This window comes from Dasypus novemcinctus, chromosome 28 (genome assembly GCF_030445035.2).
Source record: "Dasypus novemcinctus isolate mDasNov1 chromosome 28, mDasNov1.1.hap2, whole genome shotgun sequence".
NCBI classification, from domain to species: domain Eukaryota; kingdom Metazoa; phylum Chordata; class Mammalia; order Cingulata; family Dasypodidae; genus Dasypus; species Dasypus novemcinctus.
Genome location: NC_080700.1, coordinates 23,169,757 through 23,190,936, shown reverse-complemented (window position 1 = coordinate 23,190,936; position 21,180 = coordinate 23,169,757). Strand labels below are relative to the sequence as shown.

Below are 21,180 nucleotides of genomic sequence, written 5' to 3'. Positions count from 1 at the left end.
AGGTTCAAAGAGCTACAGCCCAGGGAGAGATGAGCCATTTGCCTGATAGTTTGCAGCTGAAGAGAAGAGAGCTGCAGAGCAGCTGAGAAGGACTGGAAGGAAATGACCCCAATGCCAGACTGATACAGGAAGCCCTGAGAGATGAGCCCTATGCCAGCCAACAGCTGAGATCAGAAAAAGCTGGGCCCATGGAGCCTTAAGAGGAAGAAGGAAGGAGAGACCAGGCAGAGATCACTCACCATCTTGATTCAACATGTGGCAACAGAATTTGGTGAGAAAGCAGCCTTGAGTTGGGCTTTTTAGGGCCTTGTAACTATAAGCTTCTACCCCAAATAAATGTCCTTTATAAAAGCCAACAGTCCCATGTGCAGTGCTGATGCGCGCAAGGAGTGCCGTGCCACGCAGATGTGTCCCCCGCGTAGGGGACCCCCACGCGCAAGGAGTGCACCCCATAAGGAGAGCCTCCCAGGGCGAAAGAAAGTGCAGCCTGCCCAGGAATGGCGCCACACACATGGACAGCTGACACAACAAGATGACGCAACAAAAAGAAACACAGATTTCCATGCAGCTGACAACAACAGAAGCGGACAAAGAAGAACATGCAGCAAATAGACACAGAGAACAGACAACCGGGGTGGGGGGGAAGGGGAGAGAAATAAAATAAATAAATAAATCTTAAAAAAAAAAAAAGCCAACAGATTTCTGGTACTTTGCATCAGCACCCCTTTGGCTAATACACTCCCTAACTCCTTTCTTGATAGCAAAAGGTCAATTGTAGCTATTTAACAACTTCCTACATCTTAAGACCTTGGAAGAGAGACTGGAGGATAGTTAGAACTCAAAATTTTTACTTAAGTTCTTTTACTAGTCACATCACAATTATAATAGCACATGAAAGCACTTTGTCAATAATGTGACATTTCTGTGTTACGATTCATTATTAGTCATTTTAGAGATTATCTGTCTAACGCTTCATTAAATATTTGGAAAACGTTTGGATAACTTTCCAATCCGCCAAGATTTTTCTTGTTAGAGTTACATTGCTTCTTTTTTCCAAGGCTGAAAATTTAAGAATATTTTGTAAAACACTGAGGGTTTGTATTTTCAGGGCTTTCAAATTTTGTTTATTTCCAGTGTTCAAAATGGATTACCAGACTCTTTTGCAAATATTTGCATTCTAATTAATATCATACAGGGGACTTTTTTTTTTTTTTTTTTAGAAAAAGAAAGACTACATCCAGTTTTTGTATGTTGTTGGATAATGGACAGCTAGATAAGAATTTTTGTTCAGCAAACAATACCCATAGCTATTTTATTAATACTGAGATGTCACTGAATCAAAGGTGCTAGGTAGAGAGAGAGCCGAGATACCGACCTCTCAGTCTTCAGTGGGTCAATGGCCCTGCTTGACAGTCTAAATCCAAGCCCAGCCCAAATTGGTGAGTACCTACTTGCTTTGTCTACATCAAAGAGCTGATGTCTCTGCCCTACTTGTGAATTAATACACTGTTACAAAAAGGAAAAGAAAAATCATGCAGTGTTAGGTCTCTGAGAAACAAAGATAAACAAGACATCGTTTTTGCCCTCAGGGAGCTCAAAACCATATTGGAATACTCTACGCTTTGCTGCCTAAAAACCTACCTCCCACAGCTGAGGAATTATTAGTATGCTGTGAAAACTAAATATTGTTTGGGCTTTGGAGTGTCTAGATAGCTAAACTTTCTCCCATTTGTTGTCCATGGGATGTGTTATTAATGTGGCTATGAACTGAACTAGCCTGATATGTTAGTGTGCCATCTGGATAGGGGACAGCTTCTGAGAACAATGGCTTTTTTTTTTCATGTGAGAATAGAAAGAATCAAGCAATTAAGGATCTCAGAACCATACATAGAGATGGAGGATAATGTGTTCTATAAATATAGCTATAACTACTGAGGTCTGTTTAGAATCTTCCTGTTTCCCTTTGCAGCTCTACTCTGAGCCTTAGGAAAATCTGCATTTACAAGGAACAGTATATTCATCCTTTGGATTTCTTCCATACTTTTGAGATTTCAGCTGCCCCCTGAAAACTGGGTCAGATTCTTCATCTGTTTTATGGCATTTGAACATAAAGGGATTTTTTCCTATCAGTTAAAAAAAAATTTTTTTTAGGAGGTACCAGGGATTGAACCCAGGACCTCGTAAATGGGAAGCAGGCACTCAACCACTGAGCTACATCTCCTTCCCACTGAGAGTTGTTTTTTCATTTGTTTGTTTCTAGAAGGTACCAGAGATTGAACCTGGTACCGCATACATGGGAAGCAGGTGCTCAACCATGTGAGCTACATCCACTCCCCGTGTATCAATTTTTCATTCACAGAAAGCTGGAATATTAGGAAAATAATGGCCACATCTATAGCTTCTACTTATCCACCTTCTAAATAGGATTCTCTACTGATGTAGAGAATAAGGGAACTGTCATAGTTTTCAAAACTTATATATGATGATGATTATTATGATAACAGCTATAGTTATTACTATAGATTGGGGTCTATACCCCTTACATTTCCTTAAAGCTTTCAGTCCTCAACATTGATAATATTATTCCCAATTATGAAATGATGCTGAGGAAGGAAAAGTAATTTGCCCCAAATCATACAGCTTATAAATCATGTAGGGCTTGAGTCCATTAGACTTTAAATTCCATGTTTTCTCTTTGACATTTTACTGGCTCCCCATAGAGTACTTTATGTAAAAGCTTAAACGTATTCATTCATTCATTTAGTGTGTTGCCTCATCGTGCGCTTTTCTAATTCCTAGATGTAATTTATGAATCTACTAGGCTCAAAGCGCTGAGTAAGACCTACTGGTGAATATAAAGATGAGTGTGGCCCAGTGGTTGAGAGTAAGTTATTGCCTTTCTCTGGGAGGAGCAAAAAGTACCTATCTTGAGCATGTGAAGAGGAGCGTCTCTGAGATCTTGAGCCTTCTTGAAAGTAGATTTTGATTAAAACCTCGGGGTATGTCAGGGTACTGATTCTCAACCTTGCTCTTCCTGTCACAGAGCTCATGTCCTCACATCTTGAGGGTACTCAGACTTCGCTGTCTGTCTGAAATGCCTTAGGCTAAAGCCTATGCACAATTCCTAGAATGCTGGCTCAACTGATTCTTTGATAAAAGATGATTGCTGAACGCTGGAGCTGTGATCACCAGGAACGGAATGTCTATTCCTCCAATTAGAATGAATGAGTACCATCAGCTATTATTGCTCAATAAACAACCAACAATCTCAGAGCCATACACGAGTGAGGACCTTTCTCAGACATCTTCCGGTCAACTGGGGCTCTACTGACCCAGCCTGGATTCAGCCGGAAGGCTCTGCTCCAAGCTGCAGGTGTAGCTGGATAGGTCCTCCCTGTGTTTGGGTTTGGGTCTGCTCCATGTACGTCAATTCTAGGGTCCAACCTGAAGGGGCAGAAGCAACCCAAGGGCAGTTCTTGCGATGTCCATGGCAGTGGTGCAAGAACATCTTAAGGACCTGGTTGCATCATGGCTGCCAGTGGCCTCCGGGCCAGAGCCAGGCACAGGGTGTTGGAAGCCAGAGCCAAGAGTGGAGAAGGGGAGTGGTTTCCCACATGTCCAATCATGGCAAGGTAGAGAACATAAAAATCACAAGACAGTTGATCTAAAATGGATAGATGTGTAAATACTCTTGAAGAAGATGGTAGGACATTAGACTCTATTTAACAGATAATAGGGACACTTGAGAAAAATTGTATCACACACCGAAAAAATCCTGTGCATAATGTATTGGAGCAGAGAGAGAATAGGAGGTTAAGGGAGCATAGTAATTACAAAACATGCTTACCTAACATGGGGAGGTGACAACTGGAATATAGAGGAGAGAAGGGTATGGAGGGTATTTATGAGTTGGAATTCATTTTTCTTCACACCCTTGCTGGCTCTCATGAATTAGGGAGAAATCCAAGGTGGTGTTCTATTTAAGCCAGTTAGAAAACGCAGGAGGGCAATGATTTTTGGTGGCAGGGGAGAGCCTGAATCCTGGATGATGTGTGTGTGCGTGTTGAGGGGGGATACATGGTGCTTCTACAGAAATAGGGAAGTCAGAAAGGGAAGTGTTAGGAGACTGAACATGATGACCAGTCAACAGGGCTGAACAGGATCAGTCCTGGGAAGAGACTTGGGATTGAGAGGAAGGAGAAGGGTGAGCCACTGGGTCCCATGTGACAGAGGTCCCAGGGACCGAGAACCGAGAAGAGGTGGGTTCTGGGATTTCACGGTGAAGGCATCCTGACAATCTGGCTGAGAACAGTTTCGTGGCTTCATGATAAAGGACCAGGGAGTAGGGGACACTGTGGGCAGTGAGTGACGCAGGAGAGAGCTAGGGAAGGAAGTAGGCTGGAGGGAAGACGTCGTATTGTGGTGAGTCTTGTGTTTTGAATGGGTGTTCTTGGAACATTGTGAAGCTCAGAGAGAATAGTAGGAGGTAGTTTGAAGATGTCGAGATGGAAGGTGTATCGAGAAAACCAGGTCCTAGCTCTGTCCTCAGAGTAGAGCAGGCAATGAGCAATTCTTTCAATCTAGTCGATTATTCTAAAACTAGGATTTGATGAACAGGAGCCTGGTTTTTGTCCCAGCCATTAATCCACTGTCTACTTTTATTCTACTAAATTTTAAGTCTCCTGTTCATCCATGTATGGATGCTAAAACATCTTTGTAAATGTTTACTCATTTTAATTGTGGGAAATTGGATGGGAAAGCAAATGAATACTGAAGTGGCATTGCTATTTTTTCCCTCCACTTCTCTCTTTAATGTACCACTGTGTCTCTCAGAGCCAGGAAATGCGTATATGCCTGCAGAGTACACTGTAACCACATTTATGTTAGAGTCTATAGAGTGGGAGAGGAGGTGACTCAAGTGGTTGAGTGCCTGCCTCCCACACGGGAGGTCCTGGGTTCAGTTTCCAGTGCCTCCTAAAAACAAACAAACAAACAACAGCAAGCAAAACAAATGAAAAACCAACTCAGGGGAGCCGATGTGGCTCAGTGGTTGAGCACTGGCTTCCCACATGGGAGGTCCTGGATTCAATCCCTGCCCCCGGTATCTCACAAAACCAAAAAAAAATCTATAAATGCCCTGTAATTAATAACTAATTTTCTGTTCTTTTATAACATGGAAATGAATGCCATTATTTAAATTTGCTAATAATAAGGACAAATCGCTAAAGTAAATCAGTTTTCAACATAATAGTTTTCACTGTGCCTATGTGTACTGTATGGTAGCTTCTTAAAATTTCCTACCAGAGTTCATGTCCCTTTGAATAGTGTTTTGGTTTCTGTTGTCATGTTGTTCTACTTATTCCCAAATTTCCGTTTCTGGCCCGCGTTCCATATTGCTTGTTGAACACGTACAAAGTGTCAGGGCTGTGGCCCTACTGGCAGGTTACGTGTGCCTGACTTGATCAATTTACACATGTCACTTCCCCTTACGTTCCATTACTGCGTGCAGAAATGGCACAGGCGGAGATTTTAGAATATTCCGCGCAGTCCCCCCCTGAGGACGAGGGAAGCTTTGTCTGGAAAGTAATGCTTGCATTTTCTCGTGTGTTTTCATCTCGCTCTCCTACAGAACTGCGACCTGGACCAGCAGAGCGTGGTTCACGTGGTGCAGAGAGTGCAGAGCGGAGGGCAGGAGGTGGACGTTTCTGGGCCGGGCCGCCCCGGGCACGTGGCCCGGGGCCGGGGGAGAGAAGCTGAGAGCTTAACTCGCGTGGACCTCAGCGACTCCGTCCTGCCCGGCGACTCGGTGGGTCTGGCTGTCATCCTGAAATACGAGGAGAAGAAGGATCCACCCCCAACCGCAGGTTCAGGTAATCGTTAATTCCTCTGCCTCGGGCTGTTGGAGCGTTTTACTTGTTTGGTAAAGTCTTCCTGGAGAATGACCTCTTCCTGTGTCTATACAGCTCATGGTAGACTTTGGATTGGAGTCCCTAACTCATTAGGAGAGTGCTGGGTGTGGGTTTTCAGATCGAAGAATGAACTTAGGGAACAGAAGGTGTGTGGACCATGGTGATGCCCTATTTTTTTTTTTTTTTGAGGAACGGGGGAGAGTGGGAACATACCATGAGTTTAATAGGGCCAGTATAGATGATTAAGGTAGCTACATGACCTGCTCTCAATTTGTCTTTATTTTCTTCTCTTTTTTCTTTCTTAAAATGTATTTTGTTTTTTTAATATTTCTGATAATGCAAAAAATTAAATGCAGGAAACTTTAGAGGTAATTTTAGTCATCTGCCTCTTTTTTTTTTTAGTGTGCCAACTTTATTTTTCTATTTAGTTTTATTCAAGACATTGCATTTTTCCACTTACAGTGGAGTGCTGGAAAGTGCAATGGTACATCCTTTTGCTGTATACATATTCCAAAGTCAAGTATTGAGAATGTCCAGGAATTTTGTGTAGCAGCTGTACTTTAAACTGCCACGGTATACGCTACAGATTTGGGTCCTTCAATTTTTTTACTGTGTAAAAATGCTAACGTATGTGTAGCAGTTTGATATCATTTATGAATTCCAAAAAAAGATATTATGTTCGCTAACTGGTCTGTTTCTCTGGGTGTGATACACTTTGATTGTATTAAATTCAAAGGCTTTATGTTTACTTGATTAGACCAAGATTAGGGTTTGGTATGGCCACATCGGTAGAGCATGATCCAGGATTGAGCCCCCACCCCCCTGGTGGGCTATATAATTGAACACTCACTCAGGAAGACACACAGAAGATACACAAAGGAAGGGAGCTCCACAGGCACGGAAGAGGAGAGAACTTTAATCCTGCGGCCCTGGGAGGAGAGATGAGCCATTTGCCTGATAGTTTGCAGCTGAAGAGAACAGAGCAGCTGAGCCTCATGCCAGCCCACAGGTGAGATGGGAAGAAGCTGGACCCACAGAGCCTCAGAGGAAGAAGGAAGGAGAGACTGGGCAGCCCTTGCCCGCCATCTTGCTTCAACGTGGCTGAGAAATCAACCTTGATTGGGCTCTTTAGGACCTTTCACTGTAAGCTTTTACCCCAAATAAATATCCTTTATAAAAACCAACAGATTTCTGGTACTTTGCATCAGCACCCTTTTGGCTGACTAATCCAGTATGAATGCTGATTGATTTAATCAACTTCTTCAATGGTGGGTCCAAAAGAAGCACCACCAGATGGAGATGCTCCACCATCAAAGAAGCCCCCAGGCATTCCCCCCTGACATGCCTCCTCATCTGCCTCTTGTAAGGCAACATATTACAAAAATTTCCTTATAATGTGAACATAGTCTCTCTTTTCTGTATGCTAGAACTCATTTTCAAAATGCTTTTCCTTTGGCAAGGACGGTGATCCTTGACTTATTTGACAGTGCAAATATGTTTCCCTTACTCTTTATTCTACAATCTCAATAGTCAAAGCTTGGTATAAGTGTTGGGATTACTTTTGACTGCGTGTGACAGAAAACACTAAATGCTAACAATGGCTCGGACAAGGTAAATGTTTATTTATCTCCCGCTTACAAGAAGTCAGTATATAGGCACTCCTGGGCTTGTATGGCTCTCACAGTGTCAGAGAGTTCTGGAACCAGCAGGATGGAGGCCTAAAGTAACAAGAAATGCCTCCAGCTAAAATACTAAATGAAATTTAATACATTTTAAAAATCAGAGCTGAGGTTCCTAATAAAGAAGGAAAATTTCCAGAGACCAGAAATGAAGAAGGAACTAAAATCAAGACTTTTAAAAACCCTGAGCTGATATTCTGGCAGTCATGGGGTGATTGTGGAGGGGAGGTGGGTTGTCCTTCATGAGTGCTGAATGCCTAGGAGACTGTGTTTTATTGCTTGCGTGGGGATAAAAATAAGAATTAGAGCCCATAAGGAGAGGGCTTGGAAGCTGGGCATCATGCCTTAAGTATGAATTTTGAAAATCTGCCCTTTCAGTGAATTAAGAGCATGGATTTTAAAATTGTACTCAATGTCACAGTAAAATAGGAATTTTTCTTGTGCCTGGACGCTATAAGAAAAAAAAAAAAGAAATGAGAAAAATGAAATAAACTAAACCAGCAACACCTATGTGATACAGAATGAGAAATTTAATATAAATATTAAAATAAGCATTGATGATGTTGCAAGCAGAGCATTTCTAAAACCATTCCAGAAAACAAAACAGGGCATGGCATTGATGCCTCCAGATGAAAAACAAACACTGCTAAACCTTTCTAAAAACTATAAATCAAACAAAGAAACATCCCACCTTGAGTGTAAATGAGCATGCACATTCAGAAGTTTAGTTTTACCTCATAACATAGAGAACTGAAAAACAATCTTGAAACAGTATATAAAAGAAATAATTAAAAAGTAAAAGGAAAACTGAACCCTAAAATAGAAACCGGACATAATGGAAAAAGATAGCTTCTGAAAAGAACACAATTTAAGCTATTAATTTTTTTAAAAAACCACTGGGTGCATTAAAATAGAAAATTGGGTAATGCCAAAGAGAGAATTAGTCAACTGGAGGATAGATCTTGTGGAATTGCTCAGATAGTGTTCAGGGTGAAATGTGAATTTTTGAAAAATCATTTAAGTGACAAGGAGTTTGGAATGAGAGGGCCTAACATATATCTGATAGGAATTCCAATATAGGAGAATAGTGAATAGGGAAGAAAGAAAATTTTCTGAGAGAGTGGCTGAGAATTTTCAATTTGGATGAATTCTCCAGTTCAAGAGTACAGAGTCCCAAGCAAAATAAATTAAAAAGCATGCAATTGGTTTTGATCAAGTTAAAAAAAAAATAAATTCACCTTATAAAGGAAATATAAACCACCAAGGACAAAGAAAACATCTTAACATCAAATGAAGAAAAGAAACATTATCTGGAATAGGACAAAAATTTGAATGTCTCTCAACTGGAATACTAGATAAAAAATGATAATGGGGTAATATCAAACTGCTGAGGGAAATACCTGTCAACTTAGAGTTCTGTGACCAATGAACATATTTCTTAAGAGTGTAAGGATAGGGAACAGAGGCAGCTCAAGCGATTAAGCACCTCCCTCCCACATGGGAGGTCCCTGGTTCAATTCCAGTGCCTCCTAAAAAGAAGAAGAGCACACGATGAACAGACACAGTGAGCACAAATAACAGCAGAAGGGTGTAGAAATAAATAAGTCTTAAATTAAAAAAGAGTGTAAGGGCAATAAGTTTTTAGACAAAAAAACAAAACAAAACTGTTTTTAGACAAACACTAAGATTATTTACCACCATTCTGCAAGAACTGTTAAAGTATTTACTACCGGGAAGAATGGGTGTGAACCCAGGATGAAGGGATGGGATGCAAGGAATGCATATAATGGGGTAAATATGAATAATCTAAATGAGTCTTGATGTAAAAAATAGTAATGTTTGTTAGTTTGAGGAGTATAAAAACAAGGCAGAAAAAAAGTACTAGATAAAAAATAATATTTAGGAGAAAATGGAAATGGTCAATTATCATGAAGACATGTTCAAGTTCTCATCATTTCTATTTAAGAAATGAATATAAAATGACAATATGATATCACTGCATGCTTAATTGGTGGACAAAAATTTTAAGTCTGACAGTATTGAGTATTGGTTAGGATATAGGACAATAAGTGCTTTTATGCCTGCTGGTGAGAGTTTAAAGTAGTTCAATCATTATAAAGAACAATTCACAAGTTCACAATATCTAGTGAAATTCCAGGTTTTTTTTTTTTAATATTCTGTGGTACTGGGACAGGGACAGACTTATAGAACTATGGAATTGAATTGAGAGTTCAGAAATAGACTCTCACATCTATGGCCAATTGATTTTTGACAAGGGTGCTAAGTCCCCGATCAATTGGGAAAGAGTAGTCTCTTCAACAAATGGTGCTGGGAAAACTGGATATCCATAGACAAAAGAATGTAGGTGGACCTCTACAAAAAACAACCCCAAATGGATCAAAAACCTAAATGCAAGAACCGGGAGCATGAAACTCCTAGAAGAAAGGTAGGGCGGCATCTTGATGGCGTTCTGTTAAGCAATGACTTTTAGACTTTTCACCAAAAGCATGAACAGCAAAAGAAAAAGAATAAATGGACTTCAAAATTAAAATCTTTTGTGCATATAAGGACTTAATCATGAAAGTAAAAAGCCTACACAAAGGGAGAAAATATTTGGAAAACACATATCCATAAGGGTTTAATATTCAGAATTTATAAAGAAATCATTCAACTGATCGACAAAAAGACAACACAATTAGAAAATGGGCAAAAGACAAATAGATATTTCTCCAAAGAAGATATACAAATGGGAAAACACACACACACACATAAAAATAAGGTCATCATTAGGGAAATGCAAATTGAAATCACAATTAGATACCATTTTATACCCACTAGAATGACTACTATTGTTTTTTAAATGGGAGTGGGGTGAGGGGTGTATAACAAGCATTGGAGAAGATGTGGAAAAAAAGGAAAACTCCTTCATTGTTACGGGAAAGTTGGCCATTCCTCTGAAAGCTAAGTATAGAATTACTGTGTGATCTAGCCATCCCTCTTCTGTGTATATATCCTCAAAAAATTGAAAGCAGGAGTTGAACAAATATTTACATACTGATGTTCATAGCAGCATTATTCACAATTACCAAAAGATAGGCGCCACCCAAGTGTCTATCAACTGATGAATGGATGAACAAAAGGTGGTTCACATACAGTGAAATATTATTCAGCTATAAAAAGGATGGAAGTCTTGATATATGTGACAACATGGATGGACTTTGAAGACAGGATGTTGCATAAAGTAAGCCAGACACAAAAGGACAAATATTGTTTGATCTCACTGATATGAAAAAATTAGAAAAAGCAAACTCATAATAGAATCAGAAACCAGAATACAGACTAAGTGGAGGTGGGAAGGGGATAGATAGGGAAGGAGAATTAATTCTTAATTGGTGCAGAATTTCTGTTTGGGTTGATGAAAAAGTTCTGGTAATGGATAGTGGTGATGGTAGCACACCATTGTGAATGTAGTAACACCACTGAATTATATATCTAAATGCACTTAAAGGGAAATTTTAGGCGATATAACCATTGATTTGATAAAAAGGAAAGAAAAGAAAAGAAAACTAGGACTGTATAACACAAACAGAGAACTCTAAGGTAAACTGTGGACCTTGGTTAATAGTACAATGATCATAATCTCTCATCAACTGTAATAAAGATACCACAATAATGCAAAATGTTAAAAAAGTGGGGGATAAATTTACAGGAACTCTCTATCTTCTGCATGATCTTTTTGTGAACTTATAACTTTTATAATTAAAAAAAAGATATGCATATTCTGCAACTCAGTATACATGAGGAGACATCTACATAGATGATCATAGTAGCCCAGTTTAAAGTTGTAAAAGAAGTAGAAGCAACATAGCTGTCTTTCAATAGGGCAATGAATAAATGACCAGTGTTTGATTCTTTTAGAAGGTAATTATAATTCTATGATAATTCTATAGTTACAATGGATCTGTATGTGTTAATGAACCCCCAAATTGCAGTATTGAGTTTTAAAAGAAGTTGAAAATTGCCAAAGGAATGTTTAAATGTTTAATAACATGGTTCTGTGGAAGGGAGAGGGAAGAAAAGGTATAACGTGGGGCATTTTGGGGACATTGGAATTGTTGTGCATGATATTGCAGCAACGGATACAGGCCATTATACATTTTGTCAAAACCTGAAAAATAACGGTAAGACTTTCTAGAAAAGAATATAGGACTATTACCCGCTTCCTCCCCATCTGAAAATGTGTCAGACGGCAAAATTCCCGCTACTGTGCTGTATCCTTTTCTGTGTTTTCACTTAAAATACTGAGAAAGCATAGTATGTAAGAGAAGAAAATTAAACTCTTGGCAGAATCATAATGTATTTTTAATAATTTGATGTGATATCGCCTTTAAGTTGCTTTAGTCTGACTGCCAAACTTCCGCCCTTTCCGGGAAGCTTTGCACAGGAGGCCCTCCTCAGAGCTCTCTAAAGCACCAAGAAATCCACACCTCTTAAAGATGCGTTTTCCAGTACTTGAAATTTGATTTTGAGTAAAATGGGAATTAAGCTTATCCTTTTAATTAGGCAATGCAAAGTGTAAACCTTGATGTAAACTCTAGACCACGGTTAGATCAATTGTAAAAAGTGCGCCACACTAATGAAGGATGTTAAAGGACGATATTGTGGGAGGGGGAGGGGCAAGGTATGTGGGAATCCCTTACATTTTTGATGTAATATTTATGAAACCTAAAGCTTCTTTAAAAGTAAAGAAATTTTTTTTTAAGTGAAAGTCTATAGAGAGAAGAACCAAGGTGGCTGAGCAGTGGGCAACTCACTTCAGCGATGACTCCGTGCTGCGAGCAGGCTGAAGGATGTGCTCTCTGCCCACGAAAGGGGAAGGCAGACCGAGGCGGCCATTTTCCATCATGCTTATTTTGGCACAGGCAACTCAGAAGTGTTTTGCTTTTTGTGGTGGTTTCAAGATGGCTCCATATTTTCTGTGTGGAAATTCACTGTGGGGGCAAGTAGATGAGAGATGATGCTGCTGACTTTTCCACTCAAGCGTGGGTCTTGCCTGTGCCCTCAGGACGTTTTGGTTTCCCTGAGGTCACCTCTGCCAAGTAATACTGTGATTTAAAGGAGGAGAAACCTCTAGATATAGATGTGGAGTGGACACAACCATTCCAAAGTCCACAGGATGGAGGAGTAGAGTATGGATGAGAGTGGACTTACTGATATTTTATTCATTAACTATTGTGATTAGTAATCGAAGAAAATGTGGCATTGGTGTGGAGAAAGTGGCCATGGTGACTGCCAGGGGTAGGGAGTGGGAGGAAGAGATGAGATGTGGGGGCGTTTTCGGGACTTGGAGTTGTCCTGGGTGGTGCTGCAGGGACAGTTACTGGACATTGTATGTCCTCCCATGGCCCACTGGGTGGGCCGTGGGAGAGTGTGGGCTATGGTGTGGACCATTGACCAAGAGGTGCAGCGGTGCTCAGAGATGTATTCACCAAGTGCAGTGAATGTCTCATGATGATGGAGGAGGTTGTTGTTATGGGGGGAGGAGTGGGGTGAGGGGAGTGGGGGGTATATGGGGACCTCATATTTTTTGAATGTAATATTAAAAAAATAAAGACAAAAAAGGGAAAAAAAGAAGGAGAGAGAAATTGCACTCTGGACGGACGGTGTGCTATTTGAATGAAAGGCCCTATGGCTTGTAGCACTAGGGTGCCCCTCTCCTGGAGTCCTTAATGACAAATGAAGTAAATAATTTACATTCTTTACTCTTTGAACCCTGAAGTCTGTCTGAGGATGTTGGCTATGTGCCCAGGTGGTAAGATTTGCACTTGACAGAGGCGTGAGCCAAGACAGACTCCGTGCAGCTGGCAAGCCCCGTCTTGGGAAGCATTCAAGCATCATGATTAATGCAGAGTTGCCAGCAATGCAGACAGGCTACTGGATTCCACTTTCTTGATTTGGTGAGAAGGAAGAGGAAATTAAGTGGTAGAAATGAACTGTTTCAGACTTTGTGGATTTGTTCTGAATGAAGACTGACTGAAATTTTGTGAAACTTTAATATCGAAGGTATTGTTTTGTATCTCTTGTAGCTTTACTGTAACTAGGAATTAGCAAAATGTCCATTTCACAAAAGAAACTGAAACCCTCATGACTGGTGAATGAGGGGCAACATCAGGAACAAAACCTCTGGTGGCTTTCCTGGAATTGTATATTTTCAATGCCTTCCACCCCTAAGTCACTTATAGAGTTTTGTTTTTCTTTTCTGTTAGACAATACACTCTTCCTTCTGGAGTATTCCATCAGAAAATAGTGTTAATTTTGGAGTTTCGTGATCCATTTCATCAGCAGGAGACATTTGAACTGGGGCAGGGGGCGGGGAGAGAAATAAGTAAATAAAATAAATCTTTAAAAAAAAATGGTTAAAATGGCAAATTTTATTTTATATACATGTTACCCCAAATAAAAATTTAGAAGAATAGTCTGATATTCTTTTACTTCATTCTCTTCTGTAGTAGCATCACTGAAATTTTAGTGGTGTCTTATAATCCTAACAAATGAATACAAACTTGGGACAAGCTAGGCCAAGAGTAGTAAAAATAAGATGTTTCTGCAGGTTGTGAAGCTGTATACTTCAAATTTGACCATAAAGGATTTCCCTTCTTGAAAATGAGAAAGATGGTATCTTTTACTAAGTAATTAATGCTTTAATTAATAGTGTTGTCATAGCTGCCACAACTTTTGTGGGTTTTTTTGGATATGCCAATGTATGCTGATAAAATAGAACCATAGATTTATTTTTTATTTTTGTTTATATATATTTTTGAAGGTACTGAGAATTGAAGCAGGCCCTCAACCAGTGAGCTTTGTCCACTCCCCAATGAGAGGTGGGTTTTTCATTTGTTTGCTTTCAGGAAGTACCGGGAATCAAACCCGGGACCTTATACATGGAAAGCAGGCACTCAACACGTGGGCTCTATCCACTCCCCAGAACCATAGCTTTAATTTCCAGACTAAAATGAGTCTGGAAGTCTTGATTCTTTCTGCTGGTACAGGCCGAAAGTTGTTAAGCTGTTGTCAGCTCTAAAGCCCGTAGCAATTCTATTCTTTCAAGTATCACTAGTTGAGTATACCTGGTGCAGTTCTTTCTTCCTTCTGTGATAAAGAAGGTCTGTAGTTTATAGCAGACTTTATTTATAGTTTATTCAGGGAAGCATCAGAGAAAAGCAGAAACCTGTATAATAAGTCTGAAAGGCTGTGGTTAATTATTACAGCTGTTGTAGAATTTGAGAGAAGTTCAATTATTTGAGTATAGAGAGGCCAGGACTCAGGAATGATTTTGAGAAGGAAAAATGGTTTAGAGAAGTTCAATTATTTGAGTATAGAGAGGCCAGGACTCAGGAATGATTTTGAGAAGGAAAAATGGTTTATAGACGGCCGGCCGGACTCGGGAGTTTTCTGTTTGAATCCCGAGCCCTGAACAAGATTTTCAAACGTCTTTTATACAGAGAGGAAAGGCCAAATGGTCCCTTTGTTTCAGTTCTCAATAGGCTTCAATTAGCATATATATCTTCAGGTAAGCTTTTAGCATGGACTCCAGATATTCTAGATAAGCTTTTAGCATATTTTGTTTTTGCATTTCCCCTAAATACTTAAAGTTTATAGCCCTTGCATTGTTAAACTGTTTCCTGGGACTGGAGCCTGTTGCCATTGTCCCTAAGGGCAGGACTGCAGCCTCTTACGGTTCCACACCCACAGCCTTCAGCTTAGGTTATCTCTGAAGAGACAAAGAGCCTTCCACCCATAGCCCACATCACAGCGACCAGTAATATCAAAATAGAGAGAGAGTAAAATTACTTTTTGGGACCAGTATATAACTAGTTCATATCACTTTAACCAGTGTTTCCCCTGAGGGTCAACATATAACAGAAAGTGAGGGCTCTGATGAATCTCCTTGGCCTCCCCATAAAGTGTTCAAGTTATAAAAGATTCAAAAGAATTACATTTTCTCTATACAAACTGAGCCAATGGAAGGGGCTGGGTGTTCCTCCAATAGTGTTGAGCTAATGGAGAAATACCAAGCCCAGGAAACAAACCTAATGATTTTAGCACTGGTATCCAGGGACCCTCTTGGAAATCTCAAAGACAGAAAAATAGATCCTGAAAACTTTGTTTTATTTTTTTCTGAGTTATCTTGAGAAGGCAAAATCAGGGGAGATTTGGTCATTTGGTAAAACCCTAGATGACTGAGGAACAACAATACTTGGTTACCTGTTAAATCAAAGTAACAATAAAATACTTTTAAATACATGTCGTTAAAGGTAACAAGACTGCAAGGAATCTTAGTTTATCCACAAGTGGAGACACTTTGACTTTTTAATTTAATTTTATTTCCTTTCTTGTTTTTAATAGATTGGAAAAAACTTTTAAAGATACATAGATCATACAAAATGTTACATTAAAAAATAAGAGGATCCCATATATCCCCACTCCCCCCCCCCAACTCCTCCCACATCACCAAATTCTTTCATCAGTGTGGCACATTTATTGCATTTGATGAAAACATTTTGGAGCACTGCTACACAGCATGGATTATAGTTTGCATTGTAGTTTACACTCCCTCCCAGTCCATTCAGTGGGTTTATGGCAGGACATATGATGCCCTGCACCTGTCCCTGCAGTATCATTCAGGACAACTCCACGTCCTGAATTGTCAAAGAACACGATAAAATCCACACAAACCAGAGATTATTCTGGTGGGATATAGAATCTCTGCTACCTGGGCAGATTACACAGATGGTAAAGAAGAATCCTTTACTATACCTTGTTAAGAATTCTTGAATGATAATGAATTGCATGCTTTATCAATAAGTATCAATAAAGGTTATTTGTTTAGGAAAAAGAGTAATTCTCTAAGATGGATTCGTCAGTTAAACAGAAAAAGCCTAATTCTAATTTTGCATTAACATTTGACAATAAAAGTTTTTTTCACAAGTTCCTTTTTTTTTCCTGTTTAAATTGTCACACAAATAAGCCCATCAAAAATAGGTGAACTTGGGGAGTGGATGTGGCTCAAGCGGTTGAGCGCCTGCTTCCCACATGGAGGTCCCAGGTTTGGTTCCCAGTGCCTCCTAAAAACAACAAAACAAACAATTAGCAATCAAATGGAAAAACCAACTTAGGGGAATCGATGTGGCTCAGTGGTTGAGAGCCACCTTCCCATATATGAGGTCCCAGTTTCAATCCCTGGCCCTGGTACATTAAAAAAAAAAAAAAAAAAAAAGGGTTAACTTGTGAAAATTTTAACACTTTAACAGTAGCATATATAACTAATGATTCAAAAATATATACACTTAACATTATGTTTATCAGTGCTTTTGTATTCAACCTTAATTAGAAATTATCCAGCTTTCCAAAGATTATTAGTTTGACTTAGTATAAATCCAAGCTTTGAAAATATAAAAAGTACTCTTGTCACATATTAAACACTGATAAGTGATTAAACCCAAATCATTAAAACTGTTCAATTATCCAAAGATTCACCTTAATTATGTGAACTTGAATTTTTCTAATATTTCTGAGCAAGGTGGAATATTTAAAGTATTCGAAGTTCAGTTTCCTTAATTTCCTTGAACCTTGGTAATACTTAATTTATGTTAGTACTTATATTTCTTTATGCTAATCATAATAGACCAGCTTTAAATTAAGAGACAGAATCATTAATTTATTAATAATACCTTATGATAGGAAGACATTCAAACACAAGAGGCAAAAGCCTTTCTGAATTACAGATACAAGATACACAGTCATAGAGAATTTATAGCTTCACTCCTACACCATAGAAGCACAAAATCTTACTGGTCCAAAGATCAAAGAGCTTCTTTTCTTCCCAGTGATCATACAAGTTTTAATTGATTTGAGGTCACAAGCAGACAAATAAAAAGATTAAAATAATTTTTAAAAAGGAGCAGATAATGTCTCAAGCAGTTGAGCGCCCACCTCCCACATGGAGGTTCCTGGGTTCAGTTCCTGGAGCCTCCTACAGAAAAACAAACAAACAACAATCAGACAATGAGCCAAAGCAAGAAGCAGACAATGAGCAAAAATGATGAGAAAAAAAAAAGATACTGTCCTTGGTCTCTTCCTCAACAGGAAATGGAGTTTTGCCTTTCCATCTTCAGCGATCAGCAGTCAGACCAACAGAAAATTTCCCAACCATCATACCCACCAATGGGGAATAAATTACTATCTCTGCATGAACCACACACAAAATAATAATAACAGAAAGTGGAAAAAATGGAGAAGCAGCAGATTGGCAGAGTTAAACATCTGTCTGACCAGGATTCATTTTAAGAACCAAGAGATGTGCCTGGGCTTAACAACTCTTGAGACATACTTCTCTGGCAATGCAGTTTGCTTGGCTCCATCAGATGTGACCATTTTGGTGTAATAAAGGGACCTCCAAAATTGTTAAAGTATAAATTAAAAAACAAACAAGGTAAAATCATGACTCATGAAAAACTAAAATGAACAACTGTCAAAATTTTATTCAACTCATAACTTATTGAGGGAAATGGGAAAATGGTTTAAAGAGTATTAGAGAAATTATTATATTGAGAATAGACATAGTGAGAGATAGAGAAAAAATAGGTAGATAGATGATAGATATGCAGGTAGATATAAGCAATTTAATAAAGAGATGGTAAGGTTACTAGTATACATATAAAAATTGTTCTTAGTTCTTAATGGTCATAAACCATTTAGTGTTACCTGTTTCACTGGACAGAAATACTTTGTATAAGAGAAAATGTTAACCTGTATTCCTAACAAAATAGCCCAGTTAATAGATCAACGTTGTACTGAAAATACACTAGTAATCTCTTTGCCCTTACTCTAAATTTTAGATTTTTTTTTCTGAATAATGAGAGAATGAAGTTATCATAGTCCTAATGTGTCAGTGGTTATGGAAGATAATGTTTTTCTCCCTCCAGCCATTACAGTTACAGAGACACAATTTTTTACTCTTAGTAGAATAATAAATATTTACCTAATGCTTTTGTTTAAGAAACATTTGCAAGTAAGATAACATTACTTGAATTTTAAAAAAAAATTCGGAACATAATTATCATTCCTTCCTTTAAACATAATCTGAGAGTAAAGATTAAGTTTCTTATCCAAAGTTCTGAGGCTAAGATTTGAACCCAGATCTTTTGGTTCAATGATTCATTCTCTTTAAATTGGCTCAAAGTGCTCTTAGGTAATTGTTTAAGATTTGTCATGGCTTGTAAAATCAACACTAATCCTCTGGCACAAGAACACCCACCCCATTCTATGCCTTTCAATAAATCTTTCCATTTTTATAAAATAACTGAATAATAGTTTCCCAAGTAAGTCTATTTTCCATAGCCTTTACATTTGATGTGAGCAAATATACCAAGTGATAGGAAATGCACATCCCATACAGAAAAACCCTGTTTAAGTCTGTTTGGAGCTAGTCAATGAGCAACTTCATAATTTGAAGTTGTCAGAGTTATATATGTTGTTGTTGTTATTATTGTTTTTTAAACAGGATTTTGTGAATTGAGCCTCCAAACAATTATAGACATATTTCTAAAACTTTTTTTTCCCTATCACATTAGTTCCAGATCAGAAAATAGCAAGTTGTATAACTCCATCTCTGTACTTTGATACAATGTAAGAACCACAACCTGGCTCTTTAGTCATCAACTCCTTGAGAATAGCATCAAAATGTCATCTGTGATCCATTCAAAATGGTGTCTTGATTTAAAGAATGCTCATATTGTAGAATACATGCCTCTATAGCCACTTAGTGACTGAACCAGACAAAAAAGAATGCTAAATCTAGTAATGAAATTACCTCTGTTCACATCCTGCATTTTAGACTGCATTAGATTAGTGGATGCCAAATAAGTAGCAGGCAAGTGTTTCTAAAGGGAAACCGTTTTCCCCCAATGTTGCTTTGATTTACAATAATTGGTCCAAGGGGAGTTATCAGGTTGTGATGTGTTTTTACTCAGCTATTTGACAGTTGTTGCCCATAACTACCAATTATTGATGGATTGATGATACAATGTGTTCATGAATTATGCTCACAACCCTTGGTGATTAGAGGGAATCAATAATTCTTGGAAAGATGGAAACAAAACATTTCTCTAGGGAATACTATCTAATTTGCATTGTATAATCAGGTCAGCAGCCTTTTTCCCCCCTGAAAATCCACAGAGATACGGGATTTGAGCCTAGTCAAAAACATCAGTACCCTCCTGGCAGACTCATTGAGGTTACAGAAAAATATGCGTGTTAATTTCACATACATTGTAGGTCTTTAACAAATTTACTTTTGAAATTATTTGAAGATGGTGGATATTACCTCTTTTTTTCTTCTTCTTTATTTTCTTTTAAATGTTACATTTAAAAAATATGAGGTCCCCATATACCCCTTCACCCCCTCACCCCACTCCTCCCACATCAACACCTCTTCCATCGTGGCACGCTCCCTGCACCTGGTGAATACATTTTGAAGCACTGCTGCACTACATGGACAGTGGTCTACATGGTAGTGTACACTCTCCCCTATGATGTGGGGGCATTTTCAGGATTTGGAGTTGTCCCGGGTGGTGCTGCAGGGACAGATGCTGGACATTGTGTGTCCTGCCATGGCCCACTGGGTGGATCTATTTAATATGTAGTTCTCTACTGATAGTTCAAATTGATAGGTAAATTAAATTTCAAAGAAGAAAAGACAAATGAAAACTCCTCTTAAATTTCCTTGTGTGTGTGTGTGTTAAACTTGGAAAAATAATCTCCTTTTTTCCATTTGTTAACTAGGAGAGCATAATGAAGAGCTGCCATTGATAAGTCCTTGAATGTACTTTGATGACTTCTTATTAACCCTTGGAAACTGACAACCAAACAACTTCTCGGTTCTCAATGTAAAAATTTATATCCCCTCATGACCTTCCAGCAACAGCAGAATGTGATTTTGCAAGACATTAGCATAATGGAACCTTTTCAATAAAATGATAAATTGAGCCCATCTCAGAAAACAGAACACACACTGGGTAATTTATTGCAGCCATTGCCATGAGGAGGACCCCGTTCGTATCACAGGCTTTTAGCAGATGAGAACAATCCCTTTCATCATATCGTGCAAGTTGCAACAGTCGCTGAGAAATGTGTTTTCTAAATGGAGCCAGCAGCACTTTGGGAAATAATCATCTTTACTAGACAAAATTGTCTCTTGTGAACATGTCTAATTACTTTATTTATTAAGGCTCTTTCCTGTAATTTGAACTTGTGTGTCGGGGGGAGGGGAAGAGCTGCCTTTCAAGGCTTCAAAAAATGCAACAGGTGAGAGTGTGCGTGAGTTAAGTTTGTCTATCTGAAGGCATTTGCAGATATGAGTGAGTACTTCGTCTTAATTAAGCCAGGCATTGTGCATATACGTATCAGACAGCATTTCTGCCTGAATTAATAATTGATTGTTGTTTTGTTTAAGAATATTCCTTACATGTAGGAGGCAACTCATTTGTGTAAAATATTTATAGTAAACGGTAAGTGTATAAGTGGATTGTACA

At 38.7% G+C, this 21,180-nt stretch overlaps 1 protein-coding gene across 7 annotated transcripts in view; it reads left to right on the top strand.

Annotated features, from left to right (window-relative positions):
• PRKN (parkin RBR E3 ubiquitin protein ligase) overlaps window positions 1–21,180 on the top strand; it is a 1,534,725-nt gene that overhangs the window by 473,922 nt on the left and 1,039,623 nt on the right. For all 7 annotated transcript variants that reach the window (XM_058289661.2, XM_058289664.2, XM_058289660.1 and 4 more), the window contains one exon: window positions 5,630–5,870. In XM_058289661.2, the coding sequence (XP_058145644.1) occupies window positions 5,630–5,870 (241 nt within the window). The remainder of the gene's footprint in view (window positions 1–5,629; window positions 5,871–21,180) is intronic.